General features: G+C 45.2%; 1 protein-coding gene and 1 non-coding gene across 4 annotated transcripts in view; both read left to right on the forward strand.

Moving 5' to 3' along the window:
* UBE2L3 (ubiquitin conjugating enzyme E2 L3) overlaps window positions 1-20,160 on the forward strand; it is a 56,452-nt gene extending 36,292 nt beyond the window's left edge. For 2 of the 3 annotated variants that reach the window (XM_036276571.1, XM_036276570.1), the window contains 2 exons: window positions 9,501-9,687; window positions 17,645-20,160. In XM_036276571.1, the coding sequence (XP_036132464.1) occupies window positions 9,501-9,687; window positions 17,645-17,799 (342 nt within the window). In that variant the 3' untranslated portion in view covers window positions 17,800-20,160. The remainder of the gene's footprint in view (window positions 1-9,500; window positions 9,688-17,644) is intronic. The other variant, XM_036276569.1, reaches the window with a different exon arrangement.
* LOC118640458 lies at window positions 16,656-16,760 on the forward strand. The gene has a single exon (XR_004961378.1). It is a non-coding gene; the product is annotated as a U6 spliceosomal RNA (small nuclear RNA).
* Window positions 20,161-25,188: the final 5,028 nt, after the last annotated feature.

Below are 25,188 nucleotides of genomic sequence, written 5' to 3' on the forward strand. Positions count from 1 at the left end.
CTAACAGAAGATATTGTCAGTCTTTTTGACTGCAACCATTCTAGTAGGTGTAGAGTAGTTTCTTATTGTGGTTTTAATTTCCATTTCCCTGATGGCTAAGGTGATGAACATCTTTTCATGTGCTTATTGGCCATTTATATATCTTTTTTGGAAAAATGTGTTTTCATGTACTTTGCCCATTTTTAAATTGGCTTATTTTTAAAAATTATTCAGTTGTAATTAGCATTGATTTATTGTTTTTTAAATCGATTTCAGAGAGAGGGAGAGAGAAGCATCCATGTGAGAGAGAATCATTGATTGGTTCCCTCGCACACCCGACAAGGTATCTAACCTGCCACCTTTTGTTGTATACGATGCTCCAACCAACCAAGCCACACTGGCCAGGACATAGCTTTGATTTTTAAAAGCAATAAGATCAATTTTTTTTTTCCCTTACAAATTGTTTTATTTCCATGTGAATGTCCTGGAATTGAGTTCCTATCACTTAGATTGGTGATGAGGTTCTCATACCTCCTACTTTATTAGCGGCTGTAAGCTGTGACTGCAGATGTGGAAATGTTTTCTCTTCTGTATAACAAATTCCAGGTTAGTTCTAGGTTCTGGGATCATTGTGTTCCAGGTATGTTAAACCATTATTCTGAGAGCTAACATTCTTGGTTGTGTTCAAAAGAATAACATAAACACTGGTTTTGATAATTTTTCATCAAGAATAGAATCTGATAGGTTAGCAGTTCAGTTAGCAAATGTTTAAGGGCTGGTTCTGAGGACACCTCAGATTCCTGCTTTCAGGAATCTCCTGGACGAATGGAGAACATAGATAATCAAAATGCAGCTATCAGAATGCTATAAGGATTCCACCAGAACATCAGGGCACCTTCGCCACCATCTAACAATATACATAATTCCAACCATCATGCTGTACTCCATAAACTTAAACAGAGGAGTATGTCAATTATGATGTCTCAATAAAACTGGGTGGGGGGGGGGGGTCTTGAAATTAGAGAGAAGTGGTTGTACATTATGAATTCACTAAATGCCACTGAATTATACACATTAAAATAGTTAATTTTGTGTTTGTGAATTTCACCTCAATTTAAAAACTTTCCTCCCCACTAGCAACAAAACCTAAAAACTTGCTGAAATTAGAATATTTGGATATCTGTGAGGCAGTTTTGGTTCCCCCCATCCCCCCTTTTCTGTTCTCGTAATTGATGTGGTATTCTTGATAAAAAGGACTTGGCACAGATTAAAAGCTCCTTCACTGTTAGAGGTTTTTTTTTTTTTTTTTGGTCAAGGAAGAAGGAAGATTTCCCTCAACTTTAGCCCTGCCTCCAGGAGTGCGTTTGAGGCTTTGGTTTCCTCCTTTCACCTTTTGTAGCTACATTTGTAATTCAGATCTCTCACCTTCCTTTTTGTGTTCTTCCTCATTTGTGTAGCCCATTGTACCCCAAATCATCACCATATCCTTTCCTTCCTTCCTTCCTTCCCTCCTTCCTTCCTTCCTTCCTTCCTTCCTTCCTTCCTTCCTTCCTTCCTTCCTTCCCTCCCTCCCTCCCTCCCTCCCTCCCTCCCTCCCTCCCTTCTGGCCATAAGTAGAAGCCATGTTCCTCCTTCTTCCGGCCCAACACTGGCCTTGTCTTTCCTGTTTTCTGCTAATTCTTTTTTTTTTTTTTTTTAATTAATCCTCATCCGAAGATTCTCTTCACCCCCTTGATTTTAGATAGAGTGGAAGGGAGGGAGGGAAGAAAGAAACACTGATGTGAGACACATCGATTGGTTGCCTCCTGCATGACTCCAACTGGGGCTGGTGATCGAACCTGCAACCCAGGTATGTGCCTTTGACAGAAATCAAACCTGCGGATCAATGCTCTAACTGCTGAGCCAAACTGACCAGAGCTCTGCTAGTTCTTCTGTAGCTTCTACTCCCTTTCTGTAACTGTAATGGCTGTGAAAAAATAAGGGAAGCTCTGTTTTCTGACACAGGGCCACACATAAAAATAATTTTGCTGCCCGGCCAGTGTGGCTCAGTGGTTGAGCGTGGACCCATACACCAAGAGGTCGCCAGTTTGATTCCCGGTCAGGGCACATGCCTGCGTTTTGGGCCTAATCCCCAGTGGGGGACAAGCAGAAGGCGGCCAGTTGATGTTCTCTCTCATCGATGTTTCTATCTCTCTCTCCCTCTCCCTTTCTTTCTCTAAAATCAATAAAGAAAAACAATTTTTTTTAAACAATTTTGCTGCCAGCCTTAGGGTACTGGGATTATGCCTTCATGTTCTGGAAGCTACTGAGCTTTCACAAGCCAGGGACAGGCTTTATGAACAAAAGCCACAACGCAATATGGCCTAACAGAAGAGAGCAACATCTGCATTGCAGACTGGAAGACAACAGATAGCAGCATGAGCGAAGTTATGAAAATATAGATAGTATGAGTCTAGTTTTTTTTTGTTTTTTGTTTTTTAAGTCCAAATAAGAGCTGTTTATTAGCCGGCTGATGTCTGATTCCGAACCCCTGTGACAGAGTCTTCGGAATCCATGAGTCTAGTTTTATAACTACATATGGGTAGTATATATAGATATCTAGAGTAAAAAGCCTCTGTGAGTACTATATATGGGGTAGAGAACATACCATAATCTTGCAGCTTGGGGCTAACAGCCATTATCCTGGGGAATGGAAGGTTTAATACTACGATTTTGGTGTAAATGGTATATTTCTATGAAAAATAATAATAAAGATACTTCCGTTTTTTGGTGTTGTTAATCTTCATCCAAGGATATTTTTCCGTTGATTTTTAGATAGAGTAGAAGGGAGGGAGAAAGAGAGAGAAACATCAGTGTGAGAGAGAGACATCAGTTGGTTACCTCCCAACCGGGGCCAGGGATCAAATTTGCAACCCTAGTACATGTCCTTGACTAGGGATCATCCCCGAGACCCTTCAGGCTGCTGGCCGACACTCTAATCGCTAAGCCAAACTGGTCAGGGCAAACTGCTTCCATTCGTGAGGGGAAACTGAGTTATGCTGTGAGAGGTACATAAGTTCAGAGGAGGACAAGTTCCTTGTTGAATTCAGTTAATGGAGATTGTGATTTTAAATTTAGATATAATTCAGAGAGTAGTTTGGTCATGAAAGATTGGTAAACCAGTTCTAGAAATACTTATTTCCACTAATATTTATTTTCAAAGGGAATGTGATAGAATTCCTTAATGTTGGAATATTCGTTGTACTATGAAAAGTCCTGCAGCATAGCCCTGGCCGGTTTGACTCAGCAGTTAGAGCGTCGGCCTGCGGCCTGGAAAGTCCCAGGTTCGGTTCCCGCTAAGGGCATGTACCTTGGTTGCAGTTTGTCCCTGGCCCTGGTTGGGGATGTGCAGGTGGCAACCTGTCGATATGTCTCTCTCACATCAATGTTTCTCTCTCTCTTCCTCCCTCTCTCCCTTCCACTCTATCTGAAGATAAAATGGGAAAATGTCCTTGGGTGAGGATAAAAAAAAGAAAAGTCCTGCAGCATATATATAACCAATGGACACAGGCAATAATGTGGGGAAGGCGGGAACAGGGAGGAGGGGGTCAATGGGGGGAAAGGGAGGGGGATATCTGTAATACATTCAGCATTAGAGATAAGTTCAAAAAGCTGAATGAATGAATGAATGAATGAATGATCCTACAGAGCAAATTGTTGAAAACAGTACAAAGAAATCATCTTTAGGAAGCAAAGTTAGAGGCCCTGGCCAAGTGGCTCAGTTGGTTAGAGCGTCATCCTGATATGCCAAGGTTGTGGGTTTGCTCTCCAGTCAGCGCACATACAAGAAGCAACCAATATATGCATAAATAAGTGGAACAACAAATCAATGTTTTTCTCTTCTCATCCTCTTTCTCCTCTCTCCCCTGACTCTAAAATCAATTAAAAAAACTTTTTTTAAAAAGAAAGCAAAGTTACCATAAGATGAATCTGCTAATTGAGCAGATTTTGTGATTCAGGCAATCAGAAAGCTTGCTTTCAGAAAAGATAGATTAAAATGCTTGACAGTTTACAAAAGGTAAGAAGATAGAGTCTGTGTTCAGAAGACCTAGAACTTGTCTTGGCTTTTGTCAAGATCCTAGGGTGGACCATGAAGGTTTCAGAGCATAGAAACCAGCCTGGAGCAATCAGAACACAGCAGACTACCTCATGTTGTTCCCCCTATAACAAAACAGCTGAACTTGGGGGGGGGGGGATAAGCAGCCAGCGGGGCAGGTCTGGATTAGACATCCTTGTGGCGACAAAACTTGGGCTTTGTTCATTTGCTGGGTGAAAAAAAGATTAGCCATGGGAAAGGATGCTGCTGAGAGGTCACCACCAAGCTGGACAGAAGTGACACAGAGGCAGAGCTTTGTATTTATGAATGTTCATAATTTAAAATGTTTAAAGATTTATAGTGAATTAAAAACAAAAAGAAGTAGCACAGAGCTTTTAGTTTGTCTGCTGCTTGGAATGAAGAAGGGACAGCGTGTTCAGTAAATTCAAACCAGGAGCCACCCGTTTGCGTTGTCAGCCATGAGTCCTGTATGTGATGTCAGTCAGTTGTGCACACACCATGGGGACGTGTGTGGCAACAATCCAAGTCAGGGAGTGAGAGAATTGGTTTGATTTCTTCTGTGGCTGCAAAAGAAGCTGTGTGGTGTCTTCACTGTGTAACAGGGAAAGCAGTGACACAAAACTGACTTCTGGCCCTGCCTGTGTGGCTTATTAATTGAGCATCGACCCATACACTAAGAGGTCGCCAGTTCGATTCCCAGTCAGGGCACATGCCCAGGTTGTGGGCCAAATCCCCTGTGGAGGGCATGCAGGAAGTGACGTATCGATGTTTCTGTCTCTCTCTTCCTCTCCATCTAAAATAAATAAAGGAAAAAAAATTTTTAATAAATAACACTGACTTCTGTGGGATGGTTGAAGGACTCAGAATCTTTTTTTTTTTTTTTTATCCTCACCTGAGGACATTTTTGCATTCATCTTCAGATAGAGTGAGAGGGAGGAAGAGAGAGAAAGAAACATTGATGTGAGAGAGACACAGACTGGTTGCTACCCACATGACCCCATTCAGGGTGGGGACGAGTTGCAACCAAGGTACATGCCTTCAGCGGGAACTAAACCCGGGTCTCTCTGGACCACAGGCTGACACTAAAACCACTGAAGCAAACCAGCCAGGGCAGGACTTGGAATCTTAACTTGAGTGATGGAAGACATGGGGTGCAGTGGGGTCTTGGGATTCTTCAGTAGTTGCAATGAGAAGGAAAGATGTTATTTGACCACAAGGTTAGAAGTAAAATGTGGGTGAAAGGTCCTGAGTGGTTTCATGTCATGTGTGAAAGAGCTTCCTTTTGGTCTTAGTTGCCACAAAATAGCTTTGTGCCTTGGGTCAAGAAGTGTGAAGAATCTGAGATTTTTATCCTATATGCTAGCTAACATGGTAGCTTTCCACATCTTATTGGATGCCAGAAAAAGACACGAGTCTTCTCAGACAGAGTCAAGAGACAATTTATCACTCATGTAGCAGCAAACAGCATGAACATCATCACATTTGCATCAGTCCCTATTGCCCTCATTTCCCTCAGAGGTGACAAGGATGGCCCAGACAGATGCTTCTTCAATTATGGATGATAACAGCATGCAGGGGGAATGAATTGGAGATGAGGCAGAAAAACACCTAGCATATAAGTGCTTGATAAATAATCAAATCTTATATGTATGCATGTAATGGCTAGAAGCAAATACAGGGAAATGTGGATTCTTAACATAGAAGTGGTGCAAAAATTATTTTTCTTTATCTTAACCATACTGTTTATAAAATAAATATTATAATAAACACTTTAAAACTAGTCACTCTTATATAAAGGGAATGTGGATGAAAAGTGTCTTAGAATTTAGGCGTGGCCCTAGCCGGTTTGGCTCAGCGGTTAGTGTCGGCCTGCGGTCCAGAGAGACCCAGGTTCGGTTCCTGCTAAGGGCGCGTACCTCCGTTGCAGTTTATCCCCAGCCCTAGTTGGTCGTGCGGGTGGCAGCCACTCGATGTGTCCCTTTCACGTCGATGTTTCTCTCTCTCTCTCTCTTCCTCTCTCTCCCTCCCACTCTATCTGAACAAAAAATGGAAAAGAATGTCCTTGGGTGAGGATTAAAAAAAAGAAGAAGAAAAAATTTAGGCATGGATTGATTGAAGTTTTAAAATGTACGTATTAGGCCCTGGCCGGTTTGGCTCAGCAGTTAGAGCGTTGGCCTGCGGTCCAGAGAGACCCGGGTTCGGTTCCTGCTAAGGGCACGTACCTCCGTTGCAGTTGTCTGGGTTAAGCGGGTGGCAGCCACTCGATGTGTTCCTTTCATGTCGATGTTTCTCTCTCTATCTCTCTCTCTTCCTCTCTCTCCCTCCCACTCTATCTGAACAAAAATGGGAAAATGTACGTATTAGGCCCTGACTAGTTTGGCTTAGCAGTTAGAGCGTCGGCCCAAGGACCAAAGGGTATCAGGTTTGATTCTCAGGCAAGGGCATGAACCTGGGCTGCGGGTTTGATCCCTGGCTCCGGTCTGGGTCGTGCAGGAGGCAACCAATCGATGTGTCTCTCTCACATCAATGTTTCTCCCTTCCCTCCCTCCCTTCTACTCTAAAAATCAATGGTAAAATATCCTACGTGAGGATTAACAAACAATAAATAAAAATAAAATGTGTGTGTTAGGCTTATCACCTACAACACTTTCAGGGAAGATATAAGTGAAATTTAAAGTCAATGAACAAATTTAGAACCTGTGAAATTATCAGAAAAAATTATATTTCAGAAGATTCTTTGGCACAGCAATATTATCAGAAGAGAATTCAAGGCATCCAAATAAAGGAAGGAATAACAGAAAAACACTGGTCAGGGTTGTGTGTAAAGATAAAAGTGTGAAATCTTTGGTTAGTTTGGTAATGAAATAGTGTTGCAACTTGATGTCACTTTTTTTTTTTTTTGAGGTAAATTGCTGAAAAGTTAGTTGTATAATATTTTTCTACAACAAAACCATGTTTTCTCATTAAGGTCCCTTATATATAGTGAGCTGCCTTCCCACAGTATAAATTAGCTCTAAAATGTCTAAAAATCACATGTGGAGCTTTAGACTGGAAGATATATCCTGTATTTAATTTTTTGACACCTCCTTCAACAAAAATCACTAACGGACAGAATTGTCTGTTATTTGCACACACTTGAGCTCCTCCTTTGGTTATCCACAGAGTCCCAGGTGAGGACAGAGGCTCACAGAAGCTAAGAGGAGTTTCACCAAGTTCTCTGGATAGAGAGAGGCCTGCCCTGTCCTGCCCCCTGTTATTGAGCTCTTTGCCCATGGACCAGGCATATAGGACTTAACAGCCTTATCTCATCATCAGAACAACTCTGGGTGCAGACAACTGTTAATCCCATTTTATTGATACATGTTTGGGGATGTTCCCAAACCTAAAACACTGACAACTCTAAATACTGTGAAAATGTGACAGTGAGCAGCTCTCATTACTGGTGGGAATGCAAAATGGTACAGCTACTTTGGAAGATGGTTTAGTGATTTCTTTCTTTTTTTTTTTTAATTGTTTTTACTGATTTAAGAGAGAGAAGATTGATTGGCTGTCTCCTGAATGCCCCCACTGGGGATGGAGCCGCAACCTGGGACTGGGAAATTGAGCCAGCAGCCTCTGGGTCCATGGGACGATCCTCAACCAACTGAGCCACACTGTCCAGAGTGGTTTGGCATTTTCTTACAAAACTAAGCATACCTGTACCCTGCTATACAGCATTCACACTTTTTTTCTTCAATCCTCACCCAAGGATATTTTTCTATTTATCTTCAGATAGAGTGGGAAGGAGGGGGAAGGAGAGAGAGAGAAACATTGATGTGAAAGAGACACATCTACTGGGTGCCTCCTGAACAACCCCGGCCAGGGCCAGGGACGAACCGCAACTGAGGTACATGCCCTTGACCGGAATCAAACCCGTGACTCATTGGTCCTCGGGCCAAGGCTCTAGCCGCTGAGCCAAACCAGCCAGGGCCGTCATGCTTTTTGTATTTACCCAAAGGAGTTGAAAGCTTATGTCCACATATAAACTTGCATGTGGGTATTTATAGTAGCTTTTTCATAATGGCCAAAACTTGGAAGCAATCAAGATGTCTTTCAGTAGATGAAGAGATAATTAGACTGCGGTACTTCCAGACGGTGGAGTATTATTTAGTGCTAAAGGGAAATGAGCTATCAAGCCATGTAAAGACATGGAGGAACCTTAAATGCAAATTGCTAAGTGAAAGAAGCCCGTCTGAAATGGTTACATACAGTATGATTCCAAATGTAGTGTGTGATACTAAACAAAACCTGTATGTACACACCAAGAGTGAACCCTAATGTGAAATACGGAGTCTCTGCTCTCGCTGTATGGATTGGTTAGAGTGTCATCCCATGTACCAAAGAGTCATGGGTTTGATTCCCAGTCAGGGTGCATACCTAGGTTACGGGTTCAATCCCTGGCCCGGTTGGAACTTATGCAGGAGGAAACTGATCGATGTTTCTTTCTCTCTCTTTCTCCCTCCCCGACCACCCCTCCCTCTTGCTCTAAAAAAATAAAATAAAATAAAATATGGAGTCTAGGTGATAATGATGTATCACTGTGGTTGATCAGTGGTAACAAATATACCTCACTCTTGCAAAATGTTGATAGTTGGGGAGGTTGTGCACTTGAGGGCCAGGGTAGTTTTGCTATGAAACTAAAATGACTCTTAAAAATAAAGCCTAGCCCTGGCCGGTTTGGCTCAGCGGTTGGAGCATCGGCCTGCAGTCCAGAGAGACCCGGCTTCGGTTCCTGCTAAGGGCATGTGCCTCGGTTGCAGTTTGTCCCCAGCCCTGGTTGGTCGTGTGGGTGGCAGCCACTCGATGTTTCCCTTTCACGTCGATGTTTCTCTCTTTCTCTTCCTTCCACTCTGTCTGAACGGAAAATGGAAAAAAATGTCCTCGGGTGAGGATAAAAAATAAATAAAGTCTAGCCCTGGCCAGTTTGGCTTAGCAGTTGGAGCATTAGCCCGTGGACCAATGAGTCGTGGGTTCAATTCCCGTCAAGGGCACAACCTCGGTTGCAGTTCGTCCCCAGTCCTGGTTGGGTCATGCAGGTGGCAGCCAGTCGATGTGGCTCTATCACATTGATGTTTCTCTCTGTCTCTCTTTCCCTCCCTCCCACTCTATCTGATGAGAAATAGAAAAATATCCTCGGGTGAGAAATAAAATAATAATAAAGTCTATTTAAAGAAAACAAACCAGAACATATCAATCTTAGACCTTTTTACAGCTTAGCAGACATCTTGCTCTAGCAATACTGATTGACTGATAATTGCCCTAAAAGTGACAAAGCTTCAGTTGATATACCACTTGAAACCAATTAATTTTCAGTAAATGGAACATTCCTGTCTCAGCTGCAGATTTGTTTACCATGGCATGTTCATTTTGATCTCTTTCCCTGCAGGACAACCCTCCATATGATAAGGGGGCCTTCAGAATCGAAATCAACTTTCCAGCAGAGTACCCATTCAAACCACCGAAGATCACATTTAAAACAAAGATCTATCACCCCAACATCGATGAAAAGGGACAGGTCTGTCTGCCAGTAATTAGTGCTGAAAACTGGAAGCCAGCAACGAAAACTGACCAAGGTAAGGCATGCTTCTATGTCCTCCTCTAAAGGTGCTCTTCTGGGGATGCTGCTGTGTGACAAAGGCTCCTCAGTGCCTTTTAATGCCATGTCACACACAGTCCAGCTCTAGGTTACACACAAGTGCAGCTGAGGTTTCACCAATTCTTATGGACATGCTACATCCCAGTCAACCTGTTGACCTGCGCAGGTATTTGAGGGGACCCTTCTTGTGCTCGCAGACCAGTGGAGACACATGTAGAAAGACCAGCCTAGTACTTGGTACCAGTGCAATGAGGGAGGTAGGCAATGTCCCTGGGAGTTTTCATGAAGGATTATGGACTGCCACAGAAGGGAAGGGGGAGTGGTGGTTCAAGTGGCCTCACAGCCCTGGCTGGTTTGGCTCAGAGGTTAGAGCATCGGCCCACGGTCCAGAGGAGCCCAGGTTTCGTTCTTGCTAAGGGCATATACCTCGACTGCAGTTTGTCCCCGACCTCATTGGGGTTGTGCAGGAGGTGGCCATTTGATGTGTCCCTTTCATGTGCCAATGTTTCTCTCTCTCTCTCTTCCCCATTTTCTCCCACTCTATCTGAACAAAAATGGAAAAATGTCCTTGGGTGAGGATAAAAATTAAAAATAAAAATAAATTTAAAAAAATGACCTCACAGCCCGGCCGGTGTGGCTCAGTGGTTGAGCATCAACCCATGCACCAAGAGGTCTCAGGTTCGATTCCCAGTCAGGGCACAGGTCCAGTTGTGGGCCCAGTCCCCAGTGGGGGCATGCAGGAGGCGGCCAGTCGGTGTTTTCATCAGTTTTTCTCTCTCTCTTTAAAAAGCAATAAAGAAAAAATAAAGTGGCCTCACACAGCAGTTAGTATGTATACTCAGACATGAAGGAAGAAGGGAGGTTGAAGAGGGCCTTCCAGACTAAAACAAGGTACAAGCCAAAGTTATCTGGTCGGCAGCAGCAGAAAGCCAGTGGCTCAGTGGGTGGTGTGGGGATGGGGATATGGTCAGACTCGAGGACTGTGTGCCTCAGTGAAAGCACATAGTCAGGCCCTGGCTGTTTTGGCTCAGCCATTAGAGCATCAGCCTGCAGACTGAAGGGTCTCAGGTTCAATTTCTCAGTCAAGGACACACACCTGGGATGCTGGTGCAAACCCTGGTCTGGGTCATGCGAGAGGCAACCAGTCGATCTGTCTCTCTCACATCAGTGTTTCCCTTCCTCCCTGTCTCCCACTCTATGAAAAAATCATTGGAAAAATATCCTTAGGTGAGTATTAACCAAAAAAAGGAAGCACATAGTTGGCTTTAGTGGGCCTGGAGCTCCCTGGAATTTGATGTGTCCATGTGTCTGGATGTCTCTGTGTAAATATACATGTTCATTGGCAGGGATGGGGGAGGGTACTTAATTCATTACTGTTATTGGCCTCCCTCTTGTCCCCTGGAAGTTACTAGATTTTATTATGGACTGTGTCTAGTTTTTATTTCCTAATTCCAGAACTAACGTTTGACATTCTAACTTCATATTTTGTGTGGCTTCTTATAAGTAACCAGCCAAACCACTATAAGTTTTTTTTAGATTAAAGAAAATAGATAAGGCTAGACTTTATGGGGCTGCAGATGGTTTTCCAGTGAATGATATAAATAGTCATTTTTCAGTGGAACCCCTGCAAGATGGAATTGAAAAGCTTTCACATGGAAAGTTCAGCCTCAGGCTCAGCACAACTAAGTTGTAGAAAGGAGTGGGTACTAAACACTCTTTTTTTTTTTTTTTCGTGGTATGTGCCCCTAGCAGGAACTGAACCTGGGACTCTCTGGTCTGCAGGCCAACACTCAACCGCTGAGCTAAACTGGCCAAGAGGAGTGGGTACTAAATGCTGAGTCAAAATGGAAAGATCTCCAATCGACTTGGCACTTGATCATGTACAAGTTGATGTTTATAAAAACTTGACAAAGTTATTTGTTTTTTTTCTTTTTTCTTTTTAAATTGATTCTAGAGAGAGAGAAACATTGATTTGTTGTTCCACTTATTTATGCATTCATTGGTTGATTCTTGTATGTGTCCTGACCAGGGACCAAACCCACTACCTTGGTGGATTGGTATGATGCTCGAACCAACTGAGCTACCCAGCCAGGGCTGACAAATTTATATATATATTTTTTTTTTTCTTTAATCCTCACCCAAGGACATTTTTGCATTTATCTTCAGATAAAGCTGGAGGGAGAGAGGAAAGGAGAGAGAGAGAGAAACATCGACTTGAGAGAAATATATTGACTGGTTGCCACCCACACGACCCCAGCCGGGGCCAGGGACAAACTATAACCAAGGTATGTGCCCTTAGCGGAAACCGAACTCAGGTTTCTCTAGTCCATGGGCCAACGCTCTAACCTCTAAGCCAAACCGGCCAGGGCGACAAAGTTATTCTTAAGTGTACATGCCTGATTTTTTTTTACCCCCTATACAAATCTCTAGCTCTGTGTTGGAATCCTGTAGCAGGAATGCCTTGTCAGCCCCTCATGCAACTCCCAAAGCCCTTGCCAATTTGTGTGTATTAAACACCTTGTCTGTGGAGGCGAAGTCCTTCCAGACCCCTAACCCCAAGGGGTCAGGAGGTGGACTGGACAGGACGTGTTGTGACAACCAGGAGTAGAGAGGCTTGCAGGAGATGAACACAAGTAAAAGTGTTTTGCTACCTTTTATAGGGGCTGGCTGCCCAAGAGGGCTGTCAGTATTATTCCTATATTGGGGCGATGAAAATATTTTGGAGTTAAATGGTAGTGTCACACAATTTTGTGAATATACTAAAAACAACTGAATTGTATACTTTTTTCTTTATCTTTACCTGAGGACTTTTTTTGTGTGCATTTATCTTCAGATAGAGCGAGAGGGAGGGAGGGAGGAAGAGAGAGAGAGAAACATCTATGTGACAGAGACATCGACTGGTTGCCAACCACACGACCCCAACCGGGGCCGGGGACCAACTGCAACTGAGGTATGTGCCCCCAGCGGGAACTGAACCCGGGACTCTCTGGTCCACGGGCCGACACTCTAACTGCTCAGCCAAATTGGCCAGGGCTACTTTTTCTTTTTTAATCCTCACTCAAGGGTATGTTTATTGATTTTTAGATAGAGTGAAACATCGATGTGAGAGAGACACATTGATTGGTTGCCTCCCACACAACCCCGCCCAGAGTCAGACAGAACCACAATCAAGGAACGTGGCTTTGTCTGGAATCAGTCCCGAGATCTTTGGTCCAAGGCCCAATGCTCCAACTGCTGAGCCAAACCGGACAGGGCTTAAAAATATATTTATATTGATTTTTTTTCCTTTTTTTCATCTTCACCCGAGGACATTTTTTCTATATATATATATATTTTTGTTCAGATAGAGTAGGAGGGAGGGGGGGAGAGAGAGAAACATCGACGTGAAAGGGACACATCAGGTGGTTGCCACCCACATGACCCAACCAGGGCCAGGGGACAAATTGCAACCGAGGTACTTGCCCTTAGCGGGAACTGAACCCGGGTCTCTCTGGGTTGCAGGCTGACGCTCTAACCGCTGAGCCAACTGGCCAGGGCTATATTGATTTTTTATTATTTATTTATTTTTTATTTTGCATTTATCTTCAGAGTGGGAAGGAGAGAGGGAGGGAGAGAGACAGAGAAACATCGATGTGAGAGAGACACATTGACTGGTTACTACCCACAGGACCCTAACTGGGTCCAGGAACAAACTGCAACCAAGGTACGTGCCCTTAGCGGGAACCGAACCTGGGACTCTCTGGACCACGGGCTGATGCTCTAACCGCTAAGCCAAACAGGCTGACGCTCTAACCGCTAAGCCAAACAGGCCAGGGCTTACTGATTTTTTTAGAGAGGAAGGAAGAGTAAGAAAGAGATAGAAATATCGATTTGAAAGAACCATTGATTGGCTGCCTCCTGCACGCCCCCTACTGGTGATGGAGCCCACAACCTAGACATGTGCCCTGACTGGGAATAGAACCAGGACCTCTCAGTCTACTGAGCCACACTGGCCGGGCTAATTGTATACTTTTAAAAAGAGTTTATTTTGCCTGGCCAGTGTTGTTCAGTGGTTGAATGTTGTCGCATGGACTGAGAGGTCCTGGTTCTATTCCTGGTCAGGGCTCATGCCCGGGTTTCAGGCTCAATCCCCAGTAGGGGGCGTGCAGGAGGCAGCTGATTGGTTTCTCACATTGGTTTGTCTCTCTTCCTTCCTCTCTCTCTAAAAAATAAATAACGTTTAAAATTTCTTTTTTAAATGAAACAAGTAAAAGTAAGTTCTCAGGAAAGAATTAGACAAATAACAAACGGCAAAGTGAGTATCTTTTTTTTTTTTTTTTTTTTATCCTCACCCGAGGACATTTTTCCATTTTTTGTTCAGATAGAGCGGGAGGAAGAGAGAGAGAGAGAAACATCGATGTGAAGGGACACATCGAGTGGCTGCCACCCGCATGACCAACCAGGGCCGGGGACAAACTGCAACCGAGGTACGTGCCCTTAGCAGGAACCGAACCCGGGTCTCTCTGTACCACAGGCTCCAACCGCTGAGCCAAACCGGCCAGGGCAAAGTGAGTATCTTTTGAAAAGCGTGTCATAATAATTACCAAATGATTTTATACTAATACATTAGATATTAAGATATAATCGTAGTAAAAAGCCGAGAGCCTGAGTATCCATAACAGAGAGTGGGCAGGAAAACTTGAAAACTCATCAGTGCTCCCTCATATCCCAAAGCATTCAATCCTGTGGGGTTCCTGAAATGCTAATGTAGCAGCATTTCTGCTACAATACCATTTCTAATTATGGAAAAAGTCTAGAAGCCACCTATTTATGCTGTAGAAGTTAAAAAGAGCAAAGAGGCTTTGCTTTGCTAGAAGATTTATTCAAGCTTTTTAGAGTTTGCAAACTGGAAACACGGCTGGGCAAAAGGTAGAAATGTTTCGAAGGAGAAAGAAAAGCTGAGACGGTTCTTAGAGAGTAAAAAGTATATTCCTGAGAAGAATCAGCCCTACATTCTTAGTGGCAGGATTGGTCCAAGAAGGTTATTTTCAGGTGTCCAGTGGTCTGGACAATGGAACAATTTCTTCTTAAAGTCATTTGGATGGTGATCTGAAGGTTTGATGTATGTCCAGTTATTGATAAACAGCAATCTGATATGCATTCAGGTATTGGCATAAGTTTAAAAGTTTAAGATTGGTTACAGCATGCCTCATACTTCAGCGTACTTTATTTTTTTGTTTTTGTTTTGTGTGTGTGTGTGTTTTAAAAATAATTTTTTTGCCCTGGCCGGTTTGGCTTAGCGGTTGGAGCATAGGCCTACAGACCAAAGAGTCACGAGTTCAATTCTGTCAAGGGCACGTACTTCAGTTTTGATTTGGTCCCTGGCCCTGGGCAGGGTTGTGGGGGAGTTAATCAATCCATGTGTCTCTCTCATGTTGATGTTTTTCTCTCTCTCGCCCTCCCTCCTCCTCACCTTCTCCTCCCACTCTATCTGAAGATAAAATTGGGAAATATCCTCGGGTGAGGATTAACAAAATAAATATAAATATAAAAAATATATATATTTTAATATGTTTTATTGATTTTTAGAGAGAGAGACATCCTTGGGCTGCGTCCTACATGCCTCGTACTGGAGATCGAGCCAGTAACCCGGCCATGTGCGCTGATCAGTAGTCAGACCAAGGACCTCTTGGTGCATGGAACAACACTAACCACGGAGCCACACTGGCTGGGCATCAGCCTACTTTATTTTAATAATTTAGCAACATGACCATAGTGACTCCATTTTATTTCTTCACTCTATTCCTCAATGTTATAAGTAGCATTGAATGAAGGATGAAGAATCTTGGAGTACATGGCCAGCAAACTGAGGGCAGTTTTTTATTTTTATTGACTTTCAGAGAGAGAGGAAGGGGGAGAGAGAAATATCAACGTAAGAGAGAAACTTCAATTGGTTGCCTCCTATACACACCCAACTGTGGATCAAACCCACAATCTTTTGGTGTATGGGACCATGCTCTAACCAGCATAGTCACTTGGTTAGGGGTGAGGACAGGGTTTTAGAGAAGCTATAAAGGTACTGTTTGGAAGAGTGTTTGTCCCAGTATGGTCGCCTCCCCTGGCTGGACAGGAGGAAGCCTTTGGTGCTTATTTTAGTGTTTTTCTGAGACTATTTCAACCAGTGTTTCCTTGTCCTTTTGTTGATGCATGCCTTCTGTTTATGTCAAGTAAAAGTGATTTTCCATTTGAGTTACTAACGGTTTTTTTTTTTCCTTTTAAAAATATGTTAATAAGTGAAATTTCGAGAAATACATTAAGTAAATTATTGTTTAGGCTATATGTGGATATATGGCAACCAGTGGAGTACCAGAGGTTGAAGTTGGGGAAATAGGAATAAACAAAGTAGCTTTATCATCATTTCTGCTCAGGTAGGCAAAAATCAAATATAGAAGGGATACATTTGGAGATAAAAGATATAAAAATGTACTTCCAGGGTGTGCTTCCTCTTATAGATACTGCAGATGGTATGTTAAAGGAGGTGATAATGTCTGCCCCTGAGGGTGTCATGGAGATTGAATTAGAGCTTGCCCTGGCCTTACGAGATACTTCAGGCCTTTCACCCCTGCTTGCTATTCACAGTACACCCTCCTTGCCCAGCCTTCCTCCTTCCTCACTCAACCTTGGCCACATCATCCCTGTAGGGCCACCCTTCCTGCCTTTATCTTGCTGCCTCACCTGTGCCCACCACGGTCACAGAAACCCTTGATTGCCCTGTCTCACCATCTGGTAGCATTAATAGGAGGAAGTGGGGGCAGGTAGTGTTTAGATGCCTGTCCAGGAGTACTTTGTGCTTTTTCCCCTCACTCAGCATGGTGCTATTGACTGGTTATGCCTTTGTGCATGACTCAGGCAGCACTAGCATTGGAATCCATTCCTTGTAATGCTGTTGTGAAAAACATGGGACCCGTGCTCGCTTCAGCAGCACATATACTAAAATTGGAACGATACAGAGATTAGCATGGCCCCTGCGCAAGGAAAAACATGGGACCCCAATATAGGAATTCATGGTATCAGCAATCCAGAGGAGAGATGCCTTTTTGCTAGGCATGTGGTACTAGGAATGTGGCAGTGGGAAGTAATGCAGCATTCTGGGGGTACTAGGGTTAGTGGAAGTGTATGTGAGAACGTATGGCTGTGTGCACCCCACTTCTGAAGAGGCCTGGGGATCCTGGACCTTCCATACTTCTGCCTCAATCTCCCTCCCCTACCTTCAGTCCCCTCATGGTCCTTCTGTCCCAGGGCTAGCTTTCCAGCACATCTAGGATTTACTGCTCTTTAGGAGAGCATTGTAGAGCCCACCCCAAGCCATCAGTGTGACTTCTGCCTCTGGAATGGACAGTATAATGCCACTGGGGATTAACCTCCCAGTGGTTAGACATGGTGATCAAATGAACCTTTGTCAGCTGGTTCAGAAGCTCATCAGGGTCTTCCAGAGTGGGCTTATTATGCATTTACATGGTGCAGGCCTGTCATGCCCCCTTCATTCACTTATTCATTGAAACTACCCTGAACTGAGCACAGTTCTGGAACACATCACCCAGTCCTGACCTGGAGAAGCATGAGAAAAAGATCCAGGCCTGAAGTCTCCAGAGTTTGGGGGAAGGGTAGGAGTGACTAGGGACTGGGACAACTTCAGGGTGTCAATTCAGGAAGGTTCCTGGAGGAGGAGGAGGCATCACTCTGAACAGTTATCCACTGTTGACTGTTTTTCATCACTTTCTCCTCATTACAGAGGAAAGTTAAAGTGCTTGTGGTTAGAATTTTGGATAAATCTGAGGCTGCTTTGTCTTAGAAGCACATAAATATAAATCAATATGAGAGTCAGAGTTGCATATCTTGCCTGGGCCCTTTCGGAAACTACTGTAACCAGCAATGCCTTCTCCTTTTCTTGGCAGTAATCCAGTCCCTCATAGCACTGGTGAATGACCCCCAGCCCGAGCACCCACTTCGGGCTGACCTAGCTGAAGAATACTCTAAGGACCGTAAAAAATTCTGTAAGAATGCTGAAGAGTTTACAAAGAAATATGGGGAAAAGCGACCTGTGGACTAAAATCTGCCGCAATTGATTCCAGCAAGTGTGAGCAGAGACCCCGAGCAGTGCATTCAGACACCCCGCAAAGCAGGACTCTGTGGAAAATTGACACGGGCCACCACCTGGCGTTTGCTTGTGGCAGTTACTAACTTTCTACAGTTTTCTTAATCAAAAGTGGTCTTAGGTAACCTGTAAAGAAAGGATTAAAAATTTAAGATGTTCTAGTTCTGCTTTCTTTGTTTTAAAAATCACTGCTTCAATCTCCTCTAAAAAATGGTGTTTCTTTTCTTGTCCAAATTTATCCCAAATCTTCAATTTACATTTAGACCTTAAGGTTTAAAATAAAAGGTTGTGGTTCCCTCTCTTCCCGTGCCCTTACAACTCCCACTTTCTTGCATTCAGTTTATTTTTCATTCATTCACTTCCCCGGACCCAAGCCCTGCCTCCTCCACAAAGGAGAAGAGACAGCTCTGTCCTGTCTGGTGGCCTCTCTTCTCCAATGTTGCACTGCCTAGTGTGGGAGTTCATTCAAATTCTTCTGGTTCCAATTTATATCATCCTTTTTTTTTTTTCTTTTTTTTTTTTAATTAAAAAATAAGCAAATTACCACCACCACCAAAAAAAACAAAAAACTGTCAAAAGGGAAGCCCAGCTCTTATGTAAAAATCTGGCCAATGTTACCATTATAACATTGATTAAATGGCAACCCTGATGTCTGTGTGTGTGACTGAACTCCAGCCTGGCCTGCTTGCGGAGACCCTGCAATATCAGGTCTGTGGCCACCCAGGGGAGGGCCTGCCAGCCAGAGGACACTGCACTTGTGTGAGGAATTTCTCATCAAAGAGGCTCCTTGAGGTCAAAGTTTGGCGTTCCTCCCTGCAGCCATTTTAGAAGAAGTGCTGGTCATTGCAGACAACGCTAAAGCCAGAATGTCCATTTGAATTTCCACGCTCACCTGTCAGCAAGCTCCATCCGAATGTGCCACGGAGCCCTTTCTCCACCTCAGTGCAGCAGCCCCACCTCAGCCCTCCCTCAGCACGGTTTGACCCTTTGCGGGTTGGAATTGGCAGGACTCCGCTATAGCCAGCACCAGTCTGGGGTCACCAGTGCCCTGCTGGCCTCTTCCTTCGAAGCAGCTGGCCACGCCAGCCCAGGAGCAAGACGGCCTTCCCTCTCCCTCTGGACTCACAGCCTTTGCAGAGTCAAGCTCCACTTGAAGCTCACTCAACAATATCCTTTACATGTGTTTTATATTGTTTTGACTGCCTTTTTTTGTAGAAATAAAAATTGACCATAGAATTTATCCTCAGATGAACTTGTAAGGATTTGAATATTAATGTTTTTTTCAAAGCAAGTGGGACTATCCCTGAAATAGAGAATACGTGTCATTCATTGACACCCAGAGGAAGCCGATGGTCCAAATGCCATGAGTCACCAACTCCACTTCTGCCATTGGAGGCTTCCTTTCTTGGCCCTCTGGGGTACTAGATTCTGTGGAGAAATGACTTAAGAAAGAAACTTTGCTTTGTTTTAATTTTAGTTCTAAAACTTGAGATCTTTCCAGGGCTTGTGACCAGTGAGACAGCTGCTCAGAAATGGGAGTGATGGGTGGGTTTGGCAGCATAACATTGTTTGGTTGTCAAGCACGTGGCCCCTGTATAGTGTGTCACTCAAGGGGCAGGCTCTGGAGACTCCCATGTGCCCAGGAGAGCTGGGCCAGCATTTCCTCATCTATCTCTTCATTAGCAGAAAGGTGATGATGGACTTTATTTCACTCACACACAGATTTGTAACAAGATGCCAAATTCTGTCCAAAGCTATTCAAATAAGCCACCATCGTTGCTTCTCTGAACCCAAAGTTATTGCCATTCTTGGGAACTGTCCCATTGCTTCATGTTTCTACCAGCATAGTTCTGCCTGCCTGTCACCCCTCACTTCTCTGTTTACCACAGGAGGTACCTTTGTTAAAACTGGCAGCCTCTCAGGGGACTCTCAGCCCTGGCATTGCACCCCATGGTTTGTGCAGGTCAGGAGAGGCCTGGCCCTGGGAGAGCAAGGCCATGGGTGGTCCCTCCTTTAGAACTTGGGTTGCGTGCTCCATCCAGTCTAAAGCAGTTGTGGTGGGTGTTAGCTGAGCCCTTGGAGCAGGCTTTGAGCACCGTGGAGCCCTGGCAGCTCCACTGCCAACCAAGCTGGGTCCTCTGGGGAAGGGGAGAGTTGGTCAACACTGACCTGAGCCCACTCAGGAATTACACACCTGCCTGAACCAAAACTAAGTGGGCCGGGTCCTCCCCCTCCTCCCTGCCCCTGCCCCCCATGGCAGAGAATAGTCTTTCTTTCTAAGATGCTGCAATCCCGTTCTGCTGCCCTTAATAAAAATGCTCTCCAACACTGGTTTGGTTGTGTGGGTTTCTTACTTACTGGCGGTGGACAGTGCCAGGGGCCTGCACTCAGAGGTATGGGACAGGTGGCTGGGGCTGTGGTCCTACGGCCTCTGGTTTCCCAAAGTTTCTGCCTGCCCCTCTCTCCATGCCTAACCTCCAAAAGAGGAGTAGAAAAAGCTGGAGTCCAGATTATTGGGTGTCTCGGGAGGGGACATCACCTCTATGTACTATATCAGCCCCAAAAGAGGGATATTATCCACATACAACAAAAGAGCGAACTGTCTGTCTTGATCAAGTTCATGGAACTAATGAGGGTGGCGTTAGGCCATTTCCTTGAAGGGTTCCACCCAGAAACCTCCCTCTCAGTCCCCAGGACAGTGGGCTGCTAAGGTAGTGACTCAGCCCAGGTCACTGACACTTAATTTTTTTTACTGATTTTTAGAGAGAGAGGGAGAAATATCGATTTGATGTTCCACTTATGTTGGATATATTGGTTGCTTCTTTTTTTTTTTTTTTTTTTTTTTTAGGTTGAGTGGGGGGCCGGGGGGGAGAGAGGAACAGAGAGAGAGAGAGAAACATCGATGTGAAAGGGACACATCGAGTGGCTGCCACCCGCACGACCGACCAGGGCCGGGGACAAACTGCAACCGAGGTACGTGCCCTTAGCGGGAACCGAACCCGGGTCTCTCAGGACCGCAGGCCGACGCTCTAACTGCTGAGCCAAACCGGCCAGGGCTATTGGTTGCTTCTTGTATGTGCTCCGACCAGGGATCGAGCCCACAACCTTGGTGTATGTATCGGCATGATGCTCTAACCAACAGAGCTACCGGGCCAGGCCATCTGATACTATTTTTTGATCAGCCAAGTTCTTTGCCTGTAATGATACCAGCTGAAACCAGGCCTGCCCTGTCAGCCACGCCTGCAGGTTCTGGGAGGGAACATTCTACCTGGGATGTCATTTTACCAGGAAGCAGGGAGCAAACCTTTCCTTTGATCATCAGCTGGAGTACTCTGCCATGTCCCAGCTCTTTATTCTCTGTGAAGCTCAGGACAACCCCATGGGCACCATTATTCCTATTTTTACAGAGGAGGAAACAGCCTTAGTGATAGCCAAGGGCACATGGCCTGTGTTTTTACACAGTCTAGCTCCTGTTGTATTCCATCACTGGTCCCTTTGAACCCAGACACAGCCACAGTTCCCCCCTTTCTATAGCCAGAGGCCTGCATGACTCTTAACTTCCAGAACCCTGGAGTTACCATTTTCTTGCCTTTCTTCATTTTTGTTTTTAATTGATTTTAGTGAAGAAGGGAAAGGGTCAGAAACATCAGTCAGTTACCTCCCACATGCATCCTGACGGGATCGAACCTGCGGCCTGGGTATGTGCCCTGACCAGGAATCAAACCCTTGACCGAGACGTCACTCCAACCAACTGAGCCACACTGGCCAGAACCTTCCTTCACTTTTTTTTTTTTTTTTAATCCTCACCTGAGGACATTTTTCCATGTTTTGTTCAGATAGAATGGGAGGAAGAGAGAGAGAGGAACATCGACGTGAAAGGGACACATCAAGTGGCTGCCACCCACATGACCCAACCAGGGCTGGGGACAAACCAACCGAGGTACGTGTCCTTAGCGGGAACCGAACCCGGGTCTCTCTGGACCGCAGGCTGACACTAATCGCTGAGCCAAACCGGCCAGGGCCCTTCCTTCACTTTTCAAAAAGAATACGTTTTTATTAATTTTTTTTTTAGAGAGAGAGAAAAATATAGATGAGCGAGAAGCATCAATTGGCTGCCTCCTGCACAACCCCTAGGGATCAAGCCTGCAACCAGGACATGAGACCTGACTGAACTGGTGACCTCTTGGTGCATGGGTCGATCATCAACTACTGAGCCACACTGGCCCAGCCCTTCCTTAACTTTTTTTTTTTTTAATCCTCACCTGAGGACATTTTTTCATGTTTTTTTTTTGTTGTTGTTGTTCAGACGGAGTGGGAGGCAGAGAGAGAGAGAAACATCAACGTGAAAGGGACACATCGAGTGGTTGCCACCCACACGACCCCATCTGGGCCCCGGGACAAACTGCAATTGAGGTACGAGCCCTTGTGGGAACCAAACCCCGGACTCTGGCCCGCGGGCCGACACCCTTAACTGCTAAGTCAAACCGGCCAGGGCTCTCCGCCTTCTTATCACCTTCCCTCCACGTATGAGGCAGACCTTGGATCTCCTAATTGTCCTCCCAGACTGGCCATCCCCCCTCTCTTTTCTCTACTGTTTAATGTTCATGGTCCCTGGGAATGGTCTGGGCCTTCATCCTTCTCTCCCTCCCTGGGTGATAGTAGTCACTCCCATGGCTTCATCTAGCATCTTCAGATCCCCAAGTCTCTGTGCCATCCCCCCACACCTGTTCTGAGTCAGAATCACACAGCCAGCTGCCTCCTCCTTTCAGAACAACAGGACCACCCCCTTGAGGGAGGTGCCCCTGTGCCAACAGGCTAACTTCAGGTCACCCCTATCAGCTTCAGCCAGCAGCTTGCAGGAATGTGGCCAGACCCTAGTGTGCTGAGGCATAGAGGTGAGGGCGAAGCAAAAGAAGGAACCAAACTTACAGTGATTTGAGTTCACGGCCATAGATAAAAAAGGTAGGAGGAAAGGGGCTGTGCCTGGAAAAGTAAAGGTCAAGGGAAGGTGAGAATGGAAGATGGAGCCAGAAAAGAGGGCACTGAAGCCACAGTTAAGCATGGGGTTGTAGCCCTGGCCAGTTTGGCTCAGCGGTTAGAGCGTCGGCCTGCGGTCCGGAGAGACCCGGGTTCGGTTCCCGCTAAGGGCACGTACTTCAGTTGCAGTTTGTCCCCGGCCCTGGTTGGTCGTGCGGGTGGCAGCCACTCGATGTGTCCCTTCACATCGATGTTTCTCTCTCTCTCTCCCTCCCACTCTATCTGTACAAAAAATGGAAAAATATCCTCGGGTGAGGATAAAAAAAAAAAAAGGATGGGGTTGTGGACAGGTGGAGGCAGGGAGGAAAAAGATCCCCCCTTTAACTCTTCAGAAAGCTGGATGTCCTCAAGGCTGCGTCCGCTAGCAGAGAATTCTGTTGGCACAGTGCATGGCAAATACATGAATAGGTAGCTTCAAAGCCCTGCTCTACCACTCCCACCCCTAGGTTTGTAAAATGGGGACATGACCTGGCTGGTACGACGTGGCTCAGTTGGTTGGAGCATTATCCTGTACACCAAAAGGTTGCAGGTTTGATCCTCAGGAAGTAACAAATTGTTTCTCTCTAGCATCAATGTTTCACTCTCTCCCTCTTTTTAAAATCCATAAAATGGGGACATTAGTGCCTGCACTTAGGCAGTATTACATGAGACAATACTCAGTATCTCATGAGTATTACATGAGATGGTATTCCATCTGCCTTTTTATCCTTTGGAGTGGGTCAGGACTCCTTGTGCTCTCAAGAACTCCGTACCCCTTCCTATCTGCTCCCTTCTTCTGATCCAATCCACATGGGCTCCAGTCACAGGGCACCCACACATCACCAGATACAGTTGGGAATCTGGGATCCCATGTTCACAGAAGGCTGTCCCTCTTGGAAAAATTAATTTATTTTTATCCTCACTCAAGGACATTTCTGCATTCATCCTCAGATAGAGCTGGAGGGAGAGAGGGAGGAAGAGAGAGAAACATCGATGTGATCACATTGAGTGGCGACCCCAACTGGGGCCGGGGACAAACTGCAACTGAAGTACACCCTCCTAGCAGGAACCAAACCTGGAATTCTCTAGTCCGCGGGCAGACACTCTAACCGCTGAGCCAAACCGGCCAGGGGCCTCTTGGAAAAAAAATTTTTTTTTTTTTTTTTTTAGGAATTTTTTTTTTTTTTTTTATCCTCACTCAAGGACATTTTTCCATTTTTTGTTCAGATAGAGCGGGAGGGAGAGAGAGGAAGAGAGAGAGAGAGAGAAACATCGATGTGAAGGGACACATCGAGTGGCTGCTACCCGCACGACCAACCAGGGCCGGGGACAAACTGCAACCGAGGTACGTGCCCTTAGCGGGAACCGAACCCGGGTCTCTCTGTACCGCAGGCCGACGCTCCAACCGCTGAGCCAAACCGGCCAGGGCGGAAAAAAAATTTTTTTATCCTCACCCGAGGACATTGTTTGCATTCATGTTCAGACAGAGCGGGAAGGAGAGAGGGAGGAAGAGAGAGGGAGAAACATCGACATGAGAGAGACATTGAGTGGTTGCCATCCACATGACCCCAACCAGGACCAGGGACAAATTGCAAACGAGGCATGTGCCCTGAGCGGGAGCCAAACCCGGGTCTCTCTGGACCGCGGGCCGACGCTCTAACCGCTGAGCAAAACCAGCCAGGGCCCTCTTGGAAAAATTTAAATGCACTCTTTGAGCTTGTAGAACCTCCTCTGACCTGCTCCCTAGGACAACAAAGAGCTTACTTAGAATAGGTGACTTCTTTTTAAGTAAAAAATTGAGATTATAATATACCTCCCCAAAAGTATCTAGGTGAGCCCTGGCCCTAGTTGGGTCCTGTGGGAGGCAACCGGTAATGTGTGAGAGATACATGGATGCTTCCCTCTCCTTCCCACTCCATCTAAAAAAAATCAATGGAAAAATATCCTCGAGTGAGGATTTTTTTAAAAGTATCCAGGTGAGACATTCCTTTAAAAAAAAATAGTTCATTGATGTTTAGAGAGAAGAAGGGTCAGGGGATGAGAGAAAGAGAGAAACAGCAATATGAGACTGCAACATTGATGGGCTGCCTCCTGCACGCACGCCCCCTACTGGGGATTAAGCCGGAAACCTGGACATGTGCCCATGCCAGGAATGGAATCCCAAACCTCCTGTTGCACAACTGAGCCACACCTGTCAGGGTGAGACATTCTTCTCCCTCTACACCTCCCCCTGCAAAATAAAACCTAAGTATGAACAAAATGAGAATGGAGCTTGTTTCATTTATCTTTTCTGGAATAGTGACCTGATTTGGAGCCCAAAGGACTTGC

The sequence above is a fragment of the Molossus molossus genome, unplaced genomic scaffold (genome assembly GCF_014108415.1).
Source record: "Molossus molossus isolate mMolMol1 unplaced genomic scaffold, mMolMol1.p scaffold_m16_p_22, whole genome shotgun sequence".
Classification (NCBI taxonomy): Eukaryota; Metazoa; Chordata; class Mammalia; order Chiroptera; family Molossidae; genus Molossus; species Molossus molossus.